The 17,561-nt window shown below is 41.5% G+C and overlaps 2 protein-coding genes across 2 annotated transcripts; both read left to right on the forward strand.

Moving 5' to 3' along the window:
• Positions 1 to 2,767: 2,767 nt before the first annotated feature.
• On the forward strand, positions 2,768 to 7,075 carry panx2 (pannexin 2). Its single transcript, XM_054620784.1, has 5 exons — positions 2,768 to 2,996; positions 4,372 to 5,486; positions 5,717 to 5,852; positions 6,174 to 6,359; positions 6,732 to 7,075. The coding sequence occupies exons 1-5, from the start codon at positions 2,768 to 2,770 to the stop codon at positions 7,073 to 7,075; spliced, it is 2,010 nt and encodes a 669-aa protein (XP_054476759.1).
• A 1,926-nt stretch (positions 7,076 to 9,001) lies between these two features.
• Positions 9,002 to 17,120, forward strand: trabd (TraB domain containing). The gene is made up of 10 exons (XM_054620032.1): positions 9,002 to 9,077; positions 9,628 to 9,668; positions 9,999 to 10,065; positions 11,375 to 11,541; positions 11,806 to 11,946; positions 12,343 to 12,453; positions 12,919 to 13,058; positions 13,692 to 13,864; positions 14,651 to 14,747; positions 14,837 to 17,120. The coding sequence occupies exons 2-10, from the start codon at positions 9,645 to 9,647 to the stop codon at positions 15,012 to 15,014; spliced, it is 1,098 nt and encodes a 365-aa protein (XP_054476007.1). The 5' UTR covers positions 9,002 to 9,077; positions 9,628 to 9,644; the 3' UTR covers positions 15,015 to 17,120.
• The last annotated feature ends 441 nt before the right edge of the window (positions 17,121 to 17,561 follow it).

Below are 17,561 nucleotides of genomic sequence, written 5' to 3' on the forward strand. Positions count from 1 at the left end.
TAAGAATGATGATATGAGAAGGACGCAGACTTCTCTGTGAGCACTATCATCGATTTCCTTCTGCATCTCCGCTTACACACCATTTGTCCTTGTGAATGTGAATCTCGATCGCCTTTACTGATGGTCCTCTGAACCGGAGCATCTTAATGCGTTATCTCATCCCTTGTTCCCGAGGAAGAGGAAGAGGCAGGGAGGGGAGAGAGGAGCGGGCTGCAGGAGGGAGGGGATCTTGGGGGAGAAAAGGCGGAACAAACCGGTGTGTGCTCGGATACACGCTGTAGCTGCTCGCCCGCACTGCAGATTAACTCTTACCGTCCCGGGAGATGCAACGAGACATGGTGAGTGGATTTTTTTTGATTATTTTCCCCCTATTGCATGCACATGGATCGGTTGTCAGCACCGCAGAGTGAGCAGGGCTTTTTCTGGTGTTGGTCTACTTTCCAGTGTGGACAGGTGATGCTAGTATTGAGCATCTTAACAGCCCCCGACAGCAGGATCTCCTCTTCTCTCACACACACACACACACACACACACACACACACACACACACACACACACACACACACACACACACACACACACACACACACACACACACTCACTCTCTATCAGTAGATGTTTAGCAGCTCGTCTCCGGCTGGCTATTCCGGAGCTATCCACCGCTCCGGTGCTGAAACAGCTCGTCATCTGCAGGCAATGTCTCTGGTGGAAGTGTGGTTCTCCTGGTTGTGATTCTCCCAGAGTCCTGGACTCAGAGACCTGTTAGGGTTCAACAGGAGCTAACTAGAACATAATGATCCTCTGATGAAATGTTCCTGCAGTGTCCCGCACAGGGACTTACTGATGAGTCGAAAAGTGGGAAAACAGTGAGGATACTCTATGGTGGTCTTGGGTCTGTATTTGCATCTTTCTCAAATGTAACATTGGTCTGCCATAAGTATCAGAATTGTTCTCTGAATGTCTGAGAACAAGAGTCCGATGCAGCACTGACAAAGTTCTTCCCTCTTCGGCCATCATCTGATTAATAAGGAATGAATGGGGCTTGTCTCCTTCAGCTTTTGTCCTGTATCTCTTTTGTAGCCGGCTGCGCTGGTCGTAGCCAAGCGGGATGCTGTATGTAGCCAAAGAATGTGGGATTCCCTCTCTAAACACTGGTAGCATTGACCAACTAAAGGGTTATTATCTGTCTCACAGACAGCAGTGCAGCCTCTAAACAAGTAGCTAAAATGTGATGCTGCCCCTTTAAATTTAAATTATTCAAACTTTATTTCTTTTTTCTTGAGACAGTGTTTGAGGATTTGGAAAGTTATCTTGAATGTCACTGGACAGAGCAGAGTCAAATCTGTATACTGTATGGTGTGTCATGAGGGACATCTCGGTAGTAATACCAATTAATGCAGGTTGTCAGCATTAACACATGCAGCCTTGAACAGTTCTTCTGTGATGATATTTCAAAGAAATCCTCTCCTTATGATCTTCCTCGCCTTGCGGGTGAGAGTCCCCTGAACTCTCAAGAAAAAGCAAGTTTTAGGGGGGAGGAGAGCGAGAGGGTGAGGGTTGTCCTTCAAGTCAAATGGGCATGCAGCAGGCGCCAATTTACTGCAAAAGCATATGCATGCTTATGTATTTATGCAAATGCACACTCACTTACACGTGACATCCCACCGACAAGAGTGCGGGCTCACCTGACATCCCAGTGTGAACATTACATTGCATTACATTACATTACAGTCATTTAGCAGACGCTTTTATCCAAAGCGACTTACAGGAAGTGTATTCAACATAGGTATTCAAGAGAACTACTAGTCACCAGAAGTCATAAGTGCATCTCCTTTCTTAAACAAGCATCTTAAAGCATAAGCCAGAGCAAAAGTACAAAGGAACATGGTGTTCCACAGAGATATTGGCCACCAGGAGTCCAGAGAGGGGCCGGGGATGAAAAGCAGAATAGCATAGTTAGTGTCCAAAAATAAGTAAGGTTGTCAAAATCACAGTTTTCAGTCAATTCCAGGTTAGCAAACCCCCCAGAGAATACATTTGCCCTTTAGTGTCCTTGCTCGATCAAAGGCAAACACCCCCCTAAGATGTGACCACATTCACACACTCCACTGGTCACAGAGCGAGGATTAGTCGTCCTCAGCCTGACTGCACAATACAGGACGATGGATGGGAACCCAGAGCTTTCCTTAGGAAAGTGTGAGACAATTCATTTTAACAATATGGCTAATTTGAAGATGGTTGTACAAATTATTTACAATTTAAATAACCTAACTGGTTATCTTTTCTTTCAGGAAAGGATTGGTCAGAGCTTCTCCTCTCCGAAGCCTCTGTAACGACTCGCAGCAATCACTCTCCCTGTAGGATCACAAGGACGCCTCCTAAACTCAGCCCATTCTTCAACCTGCCACACAGAGAGTATGGACTGAGGCCAGGCGCTGTAGAGATGGGGCAAAGCATAGGGATGTACATTAAAGAAGCCGAGCAAGGGGGGTGCTTCTGAACGCCATGCCTGTTCTGCTAAAAGAGAGGAGCTGTGGGAAACTGTAGAAAACCCAAAGCTCTTCACAGAGACCTCACAATATGACCTGCTGCTTTTCCACACATGGTGACAGAGGCTGAAGTTGGCCACACATTTCACTGTATGTGTGTGTGTGCCTGTGTGCGAGGGTAACACACTGTGTTGAGGAGTATTTAACTACAGCGGGGAGGGTCTGGTCTCCTCTCCAGTGCAGAGGGAGGTTGCAGTGCGCTCCCTTTGTGTTTCCGGATGCAGAACATCCTCGATCAAAACTTAGACATGGCCACGGCTCTACTTGCCGGTGAGAAGCTGAAGGAGCTGATCCTGCCGGGTTCCTCTCAGGATGAGAGGGGCGGGTTGCTGGCCGGCCTCATGGTGCAGCTCAAACTGGAGCTGCCCTTTGATCGTGTTGTCACTATAGGGACGGTCATCATCCCCATCCTGCTGGTCACCCTCGTCTTCACAAGGAACTTTGCAGGTGAGACTGCCGCCACAAGAGGGGGTTCATTGCCACAGTAAACTGTCAAAACGGCAGCAGCAACTGTTTATTACGAGTTAGCCATGCAGTGCTTTTGTCTCTTCTGTGACAGACAGTGATAAGAAGAGATGTAAGTAGCAGAATATGCAAAGAAGGAAAAGGAGCATTTACAAGTGCATCACAGGAGCAGACAGAGAGAGATAGAGAAGACTAGAAAGTCGGCTAGAGGCCGATTGGAGATAGGAGGGCGAATAAAAAAGGGATAGAGGGCTGGCTGTGATGGGAGAGATGTTAGTTCTCTGCTGAGTCAGGCTCTCTGCATAGCAGCATTAACCATCTGGGACCAAGCGTTTAACTTCAGCAGCAGAAAAAAGTGGGTGTTTAGACAAGACCTTTAGTATTTCCTCACTAGTGTTATTTATTATGATATTTAGGGCATTGCCAAACAATTTTTGAATGACTCAGCATCCTCCCCTCTGTGACTGGGACAAACTAATGTCATTGCACATATTGTCCTGATAACCAGAAACAAAAAAGACTACATACTGACTTTAAAAAAATACTTTTTCTAATATTTTTCAGTACAAATGATTTATAAAGTTTATTTAGATTGCAAGTTAATCCTTTACAAGTGCAAAGATTAAAGTAGACCAGCTGCAGCACAGCATCAGATATAACTGATAGAGAACAACTCTGACAGGAAGGAGTGCTCTCACTTCCTTTATCTGAGCAAGGCAGATCATCATTTCAAAAAGTGTTATCAGAGACACACTGCACTTTGGGCTGAACAGATGAATGATTCTAGAAGATTCTCTGAAATGACGCTCTGATAAAAAAAAAATAAACAGATGGAAAATATTTTCAAGGAAATTTGAATATGTTGCATTTAACACAGAATTCCCATTTTAACTTTTATCTTAAGCACTGTGAAATGAAGGTGAACACTAATGTTAACTCTGTTTTTTAACATCTTTTGCACTATGCAGAGCTACTGAATTGTTACATTTTGTCCCACAATATTCAGCGTAGTTGTGTGTATGCAGTTCTACAGTACAAGTGCAACAGATATTTAGGTATTTCAGACTTCTTTCACTTATGAATAAGTGTTTTAGATAAAATTGTTAAACTAGGGGATTTGTTTAAACTCGTCTGTTTGTCTGACCTCATCTGTTGTCCTATTGCCAGATCTTGCCAATAATATTCAAGTAAAAAAACGTCATAGTTGATAGGAGTGATGAGTGAAGTTCTCAAAATAGGACCAGGATGTAGCATGGAAGCATTCTACTGTCAGATGCTCAATTTATATTATGAGCTATAATCATCCAAATGTTAAAATAATGTTTGTGCTGATTCTTTCTATCTGTCCTTTCCTCAGAGGAGTCCATCTACTGTTACACACCACACAACTTCACCAGAGACCAGGCACTATATGCAAGAGGCTACTGCTGGACAGAGCTGCGGGACGCTGTACCTGGTGTGGAGTCTCACCTTTGGCCTTCACTGTTTGAACACAAGTTCCTGCCCTATGCTCTGCTGGCCTTCGCTGGAATCATGTACATTCCCGCTTTGGCCTGGGAGTTCCTTGCCTCTACGCGGCTCACTTCAGAGCTCAATTTCTTGCTTCAAGAGATCGATAACTGCTACCATCGAGCCGCTGAGGGCCGAGCCCCAAAGATCGAGAAGCAGATCCAGTCCAAAGGACCTGGCATAACTGAACGAGAGAGGAGGGAGATCATAGAGAACGCAGAGAAGGAGAAAAGCCCTGAGCAGAACCTGTTTGAGAAATATTTGGAGAGACGGGGCCAAAGTAACTTTCTGGCTAAGCTATACCTGGGACGCCACCTGGCTATTATCTGCCTCAGCTCCATCCCCATTTCCTACCTGAGCGCCTACTATGCCCGCCAAAGACAGAATGAGTTCACCTGTGCGCTGGGTGAACCCCCAGACATTAGCAGCTACTACGAGCTGAAGCTCAGGGTCAACTGTAAGCTGCCTGCTGTGCAGCTGCAGCGCATCATGGCCGCAGTAGATCTCTCTCTGCTCTGCACCATGAACCTCATCATCCTGATTAATTTGCTGCACCTGTTTGTGGTGCGCAAGTCTAACTTTGTATTTGACAAACTGCATAAAGTCGGCATTAAAACACGGCGACGCTGGCAGAAGTCTCAGTTCTGTGACATCAACATCCTGGCCATGTTCTGCAACGAGAACAGGGACCACATCAAGTCGCTCAACCGGCTGGACTTCATCACCAATGAGAGTGACCTCATGTATGACAATGTGGTCAGGCAGCTGTTGGCTGCGCTCGCACAGTCCAATCATGACGCTACACCCACTGTGAGGGACTCTGGGATACAAACAATCGATCCCAACATGGACCCCTCTGATCTTGGAGTGGGAGAGATGCTTGGGGAGCCGCTGGTCATCAAACGGCCCCGCAAAAAGATGAAATGGATCCCGAGCTCAAATCCTCTTCCTCAGCCGTTCAAGGTAAGGCCTGAGCTGCAAATTCATCAACATTCATTCAGCATCAATGCTAGCAAAAAAAAATCTTCTGTACTCTTGAAACTACAAGAACTTGTTAACTGAAGCACAGCAGTTGGTATTTAATGGACTTCCATAAGGGCCTCTCTCTCTAAAGAGGCACAGGAGGTGGCACTCAACTGAAGTTTATGCTTTGATATAATGATCTGTATTAACATTTTCTGTTCTCTGTAAAGGAACCTCTTACCCTGACACGTCTGGAAAATAACACCAAGGCTGAAAAACCCAAACCAGTCAGGAGAAAGACAGTGGCAGACAGCTTCATTGCACCAATTCTGGATACCAAGAGCACACAATATCCTGCAATAAAAGGTATGTAGTGCTATGCATAGTAAGTCTGTGAAAATGTTTATTTAAAGCTGTGCTCATCAATATTCTTATATTAACAATGGATCAAATGTGTTATGTGAAAGGGATCCCTTGTAGTGACAAACCCGCACTCAGTTATCAGCAAACTCTGCAGTTCCTCTCAGTTCTAAAGAACCCTTTAGCATCTTTCAGCTAATTGTTTTGGTTTTATGGCCCACAACTCAGCTTTCATCAGTGTTGTTTCCGGAAGCACACTTATTTGGATGACCTGTTGTTTTCTGTTTTGTTCTCTTTTAAAGTGAGACTGTTCATTTTGAATCGTAGATTTGAGTGGGATGGAGAAAAAGCACACTCGCAACTTCTCTCTGGACGTCCACCCGTACATGCTGACCATTCATAAGCCCAAGGTTGAAGCCACAGCCGCAGAGCCTATTCCCTCAGAGCACAATATTGATACAGTCTACCTTGAAGGCACACACACTATTGTTCATGTGTCAGGTGCAATTACAGGTAAGTCTGTTCTCTCCTCTACACTTTCTTTTCTGGTTCAGGGTTCAATTCATCACATTTCAAATATTAAAGGAATTAGTATGCAGCTCTCCATCTCAAGCTATTGCACCTTGCATATACCGGCAACCACAGCCTGGTCCAGACAATGGGTATTCTCATTTACGACATGTTGTTATATCTGGTAGATTTCACTTTCTAAATGAATATTGCTAATGCTGCCTTCCTTGATTGCCAATCCGTTTTAGTATGCAAAATGTATATGTATATAGAAGTATAGAAGTTTTTTTTTTTAGAAGGAGACACACTACTTATACCTTTATGTTTCACTTGACATTTGATGATTCTCCTTTACTTTCCTTCTTGTCGCTACAGAAACAAAGGTTTGCTCACCAGAATCAACCAACACTGCCTTTTCTAAGATGACACTACCCACCACAACTTATGTGAATGGCGTGAGCCCGAACCCTCCCTCCAGCGAGGACCCCCTCAGTCCCAAATCATCTCCTCCTCCTCCTCTTCCTCCTCCACCTCCTCCAAGGGAGCCTCTCACCCAAATGGAAAACCCTGAGTGCGACCCACCACCCCTAACTAGAGTCCCTACACACCAGCTGCTGAGTATACATCACACTCTCTTTGAGGAAGATGAGGATGAAGAGCACCGTAGGGACAGACTGGCAGAGCGACCCGGGGAGCTCATCACTGCTGGGGAATGTTGAAGGAGGAGAAGAAGAGGGAATCTTACACTACACTCTGCGCACATGACCACCATGTCCGTCACAGCTATCAACAGCCACCTCAACTATTTAACTCACAAACTTCTGGTGTTGGGTGGATTGGACAGTGAGGAAATAACATGGAACCCTAGTAGTCATAAAAGCAAGGGGGCTCAACTTTTAGATAGGAAAATTACTCAGTGAGGATAAGACATACGTTTTAATGTGTTTGATAATGGTGACCAGAGTACTGCTGTAGGTTATGATGTCCCATTCATGTCTCAGGATGACTGTGTACAGCTGAATAGCCTCCAATGAAACCAGCAGTGATTCAACAGGGTGCTACAGTGCAGGGTCAAACAGCTATATTAAAAGGCTTAATGAGAGGATGACAGATGAATAAGCGTTCTAAAAGGAATAAAATATATATACAGACGCATATCTGCAAAGAAGACTGCATTATAGCTTCAAAGAAAATGTATTCTAAACACATATGATAACGCTTAGTCCCTTTAGCCAAGTAGAAAGGTAGCTCACGCAATACAGTTGAGATCTGCACAATTAATATGCAAAAGATCACAATATATTTGTGGCAATAATGTATGCGCTTACAGCATCATATTTCACAGAATGCTATACGTGTATAGACACTGTATATGATGTGTTTGTGGGGTTTTACAAACAAATATAACACACGTTTCATGGCTTTGTCATATCCATTTCACCGTTGAATAGGAACGTGTATCAGATCTTGACTTGGCTATTTGCACGGCATTAATAACAGGTAAATTGGCATATTATATAAAGGAACAGCAGAAGAACAGAAAGGGTGGGGTTGTGAGGTGATGTGCAACTACAATATTACTCAGAGAAGCTGTCAGATTTGTCTAACAGGTACCAGATATCTATGACAGAGATGCAGTGATGTCGATGTTTTCTTCTTGAAGACTTGAATAGCAGCTCCAATGTGATGAACTGAGCTGGACTCAAAGTATGTGACTTTTGTGTTCTGCTGACTTCTTGTGGGAGTGCTGTGATGTGAAGTGAATGAAGTGATGAGTAGATGTTAACTCATGCCTCACTGGAAGGTTTATCACATGATGATGTTTGATTGCCATTTCCGACACAATCTCAACTTCTTTCGGTAGTTCTGTCCTGTCTCACAATGTGCCAAGGAATTAAAAGTTAGAATAGTTGGTCTGTTGTTTGTAGTAGTAACAAAGAATATAAGGTGTGTTAGCACTTTTCACAGGGAAAGAGTGGACAAGGGGATGGGTGCCTACCACAACCTCTCCATACACATTTCTTGCAGCTGCATACATGATTACATCAATTTCAATAAAGGGACTGCGTGCACTGACATAAACCAATATGACATCTACTGTATAAGACATTGGAACTGTGGCCAGGGTCTTACCTACATGATAGGTAGACCTATGCATACTGTACTCATCTTTTTTTCTGGGGCATTCAGTAAACATACACTTTTAAAGGGAGACAGCATTTTTTTTCCCATTTAAGCTTCCAAATATCTTTTTGGTGGAGATAGAAAATGATTCCACCTCATTGTCATGACACAGGTTGGCGCAAACTCCCCTTGTTCGACTGCTCAAGCACACTAAATGCATCCAAAAGCACTTTAAGACTTGTAGCACGAGTTTGTGTGAGAGCATGTTATATGTTGAATCACAGCTCTGCTTATAACTGATTTTTCTGTGTAGATTTGAACTTTGAGACAGTGTAGGAGGTAAATCTGTGACAGTCCTAATGGTAGTGGAAACGTGGAGAAAAAGAGTCCAGACTTTGATTGTACTGTGTGAAATGTAATAATGGAAAGTGATTAAAAAAATAATTCACGAATTTTTTATTTTTTTTTTATGTGAGCCGCCCAGCAATTATGGACTACAAGTCCCAGAATGCCCTGCGGCTGTCAGACTCAGCCGAGCACTGTAATGCTAGTGCTTCACTGGCGAGGAGCACACTGACATACGGGCTGGCTTGCTCGGTAGGTTGTGGATATTTGTTTAGAGACAACTATTGTCTATACAACCAAATGTCTTGTACGTCACAATGGCGGCGTGTGTTGTTGTGAAACTCTTCCGTCTCAATGTGTAGGATATGACGAAATTCTCTCCGGACTTGCTAGCTTACGTTAGCTTGAATTAGCTGTTATCATCATCCGGTAGCTAGCCAAAACGATGAATCGACAGGAAATGCTACATTTTTTTGTTAGCAGTGCTGTAACTGAAAGTAACGTAAACTAGTTTGTAAACCCGTTTCCGGCAAGTTACTTCTTATTCAGTTTTGCAAACCTCCTGTGTTACTAGCATTTAGTCTTAATAATGGTGTCGTCGGAGATGTCACAGTTACTCTTAATACATGAGTGACAGTCGCTACGTTTCCCATTCACGTGTGTAGTGTTACAATTGTTCGCTACGTTTAGACCTTACACGTAAAGAGACGTCAGCAGTCAGTAAACGCAGCACTGTAGGTCGCTGTGTCCGTGAACGTCTCACTGTAACATATGTCTGAATCCTGTTCTCTGTCACACGCAGCTTCCAGTGCTTCAAACATGGATCAAGACAACATCTCAGAGGTTTGTAACAATTGCAATTATTATGTGTGTTTATGAGAGAGACAGAGAGAGAGAGAGAGATTATGTCCTGCTCACACTGAGGTAAGAGGACACACTTCCCAATTGAAGTTAGTGTGATGTAAACTGTGTGAAAACATGTTATTCTGCAATTAGTTAGATTGTTTTCCAACCATAGCACTTTTAACTATCCCTGAGCAGTTTCCTGACTGTGTGCATTCAGCCCGCTTTTCTCAAACTGGCTAGACTCAGACAGGAATAATCTCTTAATCTTTCACTGGTGTAACTATGCACTCTGTCTAAGATATTGTTTGGTGTATTTCTGTCTGACAGGATGAGTCAGTCGGCCCATCGGAGGACCCATCAGAAGAGGAACTGCCTTGTCTGCCTCCAGGGCTCTGTACGTTTGTTTCAAATACAGTGTGTATGCTGACAGATAATGTAACATCTCCTTTTATTTGAATTGGTTGTTTGGCATGTCATGTCTCTGTTATCCAAAAGTTAATATTATATATATTATATATATATAGGCGGCAGCCTTTTCTATTGTCATTTATAATTGAAATAGTAAATGCATGTTACAGTAATGAAACTCTTACAAGAGCATATGCCCTATGGTCTTTACAAGAAAGGGACTTGCTACCTCCTGGAGCAATGGTAGATGATCTTCACATAATCACACATTATGCAGTTTTTCCAGATGCAAATGAATGTGCTAATGGTTATGTCATTGTCCTCACTCATATTGACTAATGTACTTTTTTTGGCACAGACTATGGAAAAAAACTATTTTATACTTCTGACTTTTCCTGGTGTGGATGTAGTCCCTAGACTTGTCTATAAGTGTATCATATGTAACTAATTATTTTTGTGTGTAAAGGACTCGGACATGAATGCAACAACTATACATAATGCGTTAAAGTAAATAATCTCCAAGATTTTAATTAAGATCACTTTTTTACTATTGCCGAATCAATTAACTCAATGGGGATTGATCCTACATCAACTACAGACAATGAAACTTAAAAAACAAGTGAATGTGAAAGTGAGAACCAAAAAATGCGGGCCGATTTTTTTCTATTTTCATATTGTGGTTTCTGGAGATCTGAGCTTTTAATTGAACCTTTAGGTTTTTAAGCCACAATAGAAGCTTCAGATGTAAAAAACGATATTCGATACAGCCATATCAATGCTTTAACTGCTCCTATGGAGCGCAGAGCTAAGTTTTGGTCTGCAGGCCTATGGAGAAGGATGATGCAGGGTGTCAGATCCATGGAAAAAAGGCGGTAAACTGGTTTATAATTAAGAATTTAGAATTCACTCATCACTCGTGCTGCTTAACAGGGCTCAGCAGGCGGAAACATCTCTAAATGAACAGTAGGGCGCAGATTCTAGAGATTATTTTATAACATCATAGTTCTGATGATAGTAAGTTACTTAAGATTGCCTTAATATCAGCGTAGGAAAAAACAATCATCGATCATCTCTTCAGTCGACAGCTTATTGCCATAAGTGTGGCCAAATAGTTTGAAACAGAAATCTTTGAGATTGTAACTAAGTAAAATATAATACAATACAAAGTTGCTTGAAAATGAAAATATATCCCTCCTTTAATATTTCATAGTTCTTATAGTAAGACATCGAACACTATACTTGTCCTACTGTATTTTTGTGTCCCTTTAGTGAATGTCTCGGTTTTTCCTGTCTAGCGGACGGTGAAGCAACGGAGCTGCTTTGGCAGTTGCGATCCCAACGCCGCCAGTCGTCCCCTGAGCTCCCAGAGACGGTGTCCCGTCTCACTGCCCCTGATGGCAGCCTCCTATACCTGGTGGGCACTGCCCACTTCAGTGACAGCAGCAAAGAGGATGTTGCCATGGTGAGCCAATGAGAATTTACAACAGGACTTGTACTGTAGACTATGTCACTAACACCCTTTTAAAATGTGATATGCTGTGAATTGTCTGTGAATAATGGAGTAACTCTCAAGATTAGCCTTCCTCTTTTGCCATGTATAATCTTGTCTTCTGTGCCACATTGAGGACAATGATTTTTTTTTTGTCTTTACTTCCTTCTTCACTGCTCGTTTGCCATTTATGTCAGTTTTCTCACATACCCACTGCTCTTTCTGTGCTTCACACAGACGATCCGTGCTGTGCAGCCAGATGTTGTGGTGGTGGAGCTGTGCCAGTACAGGGTGTCTATGCTAAAGATGGACGAGATTACACTGCTGAGGGAAGCCAAAGACATCAACCTGGATAAGGTTCAGCAGGCCATTAAACAGGTCAGGCTTATAGAATGATGGGAGTTACCAATGGCTGTTGTGTGAAAAAACAGCAAGAGCAAATATAGCTAAGAAAGGACTGTATATTCTTAGTAGGCACCAATGGTGTTGTCTTGATATTTGAAACAGCTCTCGTCCTATGATGGGGGGAAACTGTGAACGGCGTCCCTTATTGTTAATGCAGAAATTATTTTCTCTGATGTACTATCATGATTAAGTGTCAGAGCTTTTAGTCTGTGCACTTGTTTTGTCTTCTTGGTTTACTAAAACTATGTTTATGCAAGCATGCGTAAACTACAGAATGTGCACTACTGTCAGTTAATTTAAAACTCAAATTTGAAGAATGTCTGTCTTTCTGTGAATGCTTATTTCTTTTCTGTCCTCTGTGTTTGTTAGAATGGGCTGATGTCTGGCCTCATGCAGATTCTACTGCTCAAAGTTTCAGCTCACATCACAGAGCAACTGGGCATGGCTCCTGGAGGAGAGTTTAGGGAGGCCTTCAAAGAGGTAAATCATACACAAGATTCGTGGAACAATTATTACCATCCTATAAGATTCTTGGACAAATAGGACAGACCTTAGATATGACCTAAGCGTGCGGTTGACAAACAGAGAATATCATTTGACAGTATGTTAAGCAACAAGACAAGCTAGCTATCCAGCCATGTCATTGATCCCTAATCACTATCAGTACTTTTACAAACAGCCAGACGTAGAGAGTTGAAACGCGAATGGCATGTGAGACGATCGCTTGTCAGTGTCATTAAGTTCCAGCGTATTCATTTAAAACGGTGAACAGACACTTTAACTGGAACTACTTAGCTGCTATCCATTAACAGTAATTAATGGAGACCCTGCAGCCAATCATAATCGAGTCTTCACTCAAACCATGCATAAATGATGGATATAGGTGGTTGATGGTTTCAGATTTGTCAGTTCATTCTCTTTTTTTATTATTTTCTTTCCACACAGGCTGGAAAAGTGCCGTTCTGTAAATTTCACCTTGGGGACAGGCCGATCCCCGTGACGTTCAAGCGGGCCATTGCAGCTCTCAGTCTGTGGCAGAAGGCTCGTCTGGCGTGGGGCCTTTGCTTTCTCTCAGATCCAATCAGGTATAAGTTCACCATAGTCACTTTTTGTCATCCCACACTGTGTTGTGAGACTCTCTTTCTCAATATCTTCACACCACATGATCCGGCATGCACGAGAAAATGTTGAAATTGTTGCCTCGAAGAAAATTCAGCTCCAGTACATGTGAGCTTCATGTCTGTCTCTGTGTGTGTGTGTGTAGAGTCTGTGTAGAACTAGGGATTGTACGCCCACACATATTTTACAGAGTACATGCAACTCTGCCAATTTGTTAAACTGACATTGTCTTTGAAGTCTGACTTGAAGCTTTTTTCACACAACAGGTTGACAATGCTATCAAAAGCTCCTTTAAATGTAATCTTTCCCAAATGTGTTCATTTTGCATTTAGAGACAGTAAAAAGGGAGTAATTTGTCCTAAAAAATGATGAATATTTAAGAATAAGTGTTGTATACACCTTGTTATTAAGATGTATTAATAGTGGATGCTAAAAAATGCTTTAAGAACAAAAATACAAAGTGTAACCTGACCGTAAAAAATTCATACAGACATTATTTGGCCCTACACATTTTACTGATTGTTTGTTCTTCATTCTTTACTTAATACTGTGTGAACAAACCAACTACCAACGACTCTGTTGGACTGTTTTGTTTGTAGCAAAGAAGACGTAGAGAAGTGCAAACAGAAGGACCTGCTGGAACAGACCATGTCGGAGATGATAGGCGAGTTTCCCGCTCTCCACCAGACCATCGTGGCCGAAAGAGACATCTACCTCACGCACACACTCCGTCAGGCTACGCGCTGTGTGGAGGCCCCCAGCAATGCCCAGAGTGCGTACTCAACTGTTCAATAAGCTCGTTATCACATTGTTCTTATTTGTAGAGTTTCAGCTTTCTAATCTTGTTCTTTCCCCATTGACGTGTGTGTGCGCGTTGTATGTATTGGTTGACATGTGCATATATTCTTATTCACATACATATCATAATTGTTGCGTTACATATGTATCGCTCATTAGAATTGAACATTTCAATTGTTTAAATTGTATTGTTCTTTTTAAATGTATCGTTAGGATTGTATCTGTGCTTGATATATTTTTTTCCATAACAAGACGGGACATGTCAACCTACTGTGTATATCTATCATCAGATTTGTGACTAACGTATTGTGTAATCAACCAACCGGTAATGACAGCGCGGTTTGAATGCTACAGAGACTGATAATGAAAATGCTGAGTCACATTGCGTTTAAACATTGTGACATTTTGAACTTTATTTCACAGAAACAGGGGGACATTTTTTTCACAGTTTCACTGAGCTTAAAAACCAAATTTGCATTCATGGTGAGACCACAGAAGTAAATGCTCTGTGACTCGCATTGTTTATGTTCAGCAGTGCATTTTGTCAGGATAAGTTATGCATCGTCAAAAAGGGGAGAATCCAGACATTCAATTAGTCATTTATACTGAAATCTATCCCTAAAGCATTGGGTGATTAGTTTCTGAGTCGAGAGATGACCTTCAGTTTTATACATATTAATGAGAAATATAAAGAATATGTGGTTAGAAAAGTTTTGACTGTTTATGTAACAGAACATTTTCTACTCTCTTTTCTTTGTAGAAGTGCCTGCAGTGGTGGTGGGAGTTGTCGGGATGGGTCACGTCCCTGGCATAGAAAGAAACTGGGAGAAGCAGCTCAACATAAATGAAATCATGAGGTGAGTTTTTTGGAAGTAATATAAACGTTCTTTAACTGTGTCTTGACAATCCCACAGCTGCTCACTGTGTCTCTCTGTCTCTTCCTCAGTGTTGCACCTCCCTCACGTTTTGGCTGGGTGTTGCGCACGGTCATAAAGGGTGTGATGGTGGGAGTGCTGGGATATGCCTGCTACCGTGCTGGAGGGAGTTTGGGTAGAGCCCTCCTACCCACAGTCCAATCTTTACTGGAGACTCTGAAGCCACCCTCTGCTCTCAGCCAACAGTGACACAACCTCTGATCTATTGAAACGATGCATTTTTCACCACTAGCCTTAAAAACAGGAGATGAGGCTGGAGAAAAGGTTTCACCAGCCCACACTATGAACTAACAAGGATTTCAGGGGGTCAACAGCCCCCCCACCTTGCATTGATGTCCCTGTAGACGCAGCAGGGCCATACTGCCAAAGGAACCATGACGGTACTCTTATTCCAGATTTTTTGCAAATCCTGCATTTTGTAAGGTTTTTCGTTTGAATATATTTACAATTCCCCCACCTTACATTTTAAAATGGTTTAATTTTTATTTGACAAGTATCATCAGAATCATCATCAGAGACATTTTCCAAATGGGCACACTTTTCTAACGCTCTCTCTTTAGTGCTTCTTCCTTTTGGGTGCCTGCCAACGTTTTTGGTAATTGGCCCATTTCAAGTCCAGCACTTTATAAGAGAGTCTTGTACTGTACATGCAGCCTATGGTACAATAAGTACTGTATCAAGCCAGTCACAATACTTGCAAATACAATTAAGGAACAATCTCGGTGAATAGTGACCCACATGGTGTCAGATAAATGTCAAAAAATAAAAATTCGAGGTCTGATTATATTCTTATTTCTGGAAAAATCTACTATTTGAAATGCACATTCTTCAAAGCTTAAGTAAGACAAAAGTATGTCCCATGTGCACGGTCCTGTCCACATCAACAGACAAGTGCCTCACGTTGCAGCTGTAAGGGCTAATGGTGAACTAAATGGACTGGCTAAAATACGTATATATGCATTTTACACATACAACAACCAAATGGTCAATGCAATTTTCTAATATTCCGTCTTTATATTTTTAAACGATGGACTTTTTTTTTTTATAAATACTGTTGCCCTTAAAATAGCTCATCTACTTTGTGTTGGCTTCAGTTGAAATGACGCCATAGCCCCTTCATTTTATGATCATTCATACCCTCAACAGAGACCTGATGCGGGACAGGCTGAAGTGTGCCTCAGGACGAGCAATGCATTCGTCCTGTAATTTGTATATTTGATTGTACCTCCAGTATAAAGAACCCTCGCGTACTGGCTTGAACTGGCTCCATCTGTGAGTAAATTGTTCATACTTGAACCAAAAATATGCATTTGTACAGAAAGACATCTCTTAAAAACCTCCACATGAGAACATCTGTAATTCAGCGCACCAGCTGTTTGTACTTTTATGATATATGCATTAACACTTGCCGGTTGGACCCCTGAAAGGGATAGAGATGAAAGAAATGAAATTTGGTTCGTTTCCTTCTGATTGGGTATAGAACTTGGCCATAATGATTTAACAGTGGAACTTTGTTATGGACTTGTTTTGACTACCATGAAAGAAACAGAAAGTTTAGGTTGGTCAGAGTTGGGAGGTAAAGCCTTACACTGCTATCACTGCTGCCTTTAACCCTCAGATTACCTGCATTCATAGTGCAGAGCTTCTTATTACACATCTAAAACATTTAAAAGAGACATCCCTTGCGCTTTGTTATGTGGAAGATGACCCAATAAAAGAAACAGTCTGAACAAGGCATTAGCAAGGTTGCAAGGGCATGAACCAAAATCATTTTCCAAGTATTCCTATTCTTAATTTTAAGTGAGTTTGTGTACAGTACTATGATTATTAAGATGTATTTATAAGCCAGATGACAGGAGATCATTAGCTGTCTTTAGTTTGTGAAATGTTTCAATGTACTCATATGGGAACAGTGCCACACATAATTAAGTCATCCACACATTAAAACTTACTCGGATAAACTGTCTTCCAATTGATAAATCAGTTTATCTTGCTTAAGAGATTAGGATATTGGGAACAGCTGTAGTCATGACTCTCAGTCCCTCGGCCGTATAATACATTCAAACTTCAACATTATGTGTCTGTCTTCTTACCCCCCCCCCACATGTGTCCAAAGGTTTTTTCTAATGTATGTTGGAGAATTGCCAAGAGAAAACTGTATGAATGCCTGTCTTTACTGCAGGATTTGTTACCTTATTTCCTTGTGTGGTATTGTCATTGTTACCTAAACAAATGTTGAATATTAACTTCTGTAATGAATTATGAAACAATTTTAAGTAAAGATAAAGTCTATTTACCTCATGAATGTTTTTTTTTTTTTTTAAAGCCCCTGTTGCATTACTTTAGCTGCCAAGATTTTAATGCACTCAGTGATGATTACATTTACTAGGAACCAGAGTCCAGTTATTTCATCTTATTAAAATAATGTATCTTGCTGTATATTTTGGTTGATTTAAGATAAGAACTTTATTAATCCTGAAGGAAAAAGATTATAACAAGAACTAGAAAAAACAATCAAGGAAAAAATAAATGTATACAGAAAATAGAGTGATATGTATTAAGTGTATAGCAATAAGAGAAAGATAAATGTAGTAAAATAATTCAACTAAAATGGAGAAAGGAAATTACGATAACATAAGAATAGAAACGAGAAAAATATAAAGTGTGTAAGGAGTAACACGAACACCAGTGGCTAAGAAAACTAAAATAGAAAAGTTGTAAAAAGTTATATTGCAC

This window comes from Anoplopoma fimbria, chromosome 19 (genome assembly GCF_027596085.1).
Source record: "Anoplopoma fimbria isolate UVic2021 breed Golden Eagle Sablefish chromosome 19, Afim_UVic_2022, whole genome shotgun sequence".
In the NCBI taxonomy this organism is placed as follows: Eukaryota; Metazoa; Chordata; class Actinopteri; order Perciformes; family Anoplopomatidae; genus Anoplopoma; species Anoplopoma fimbria.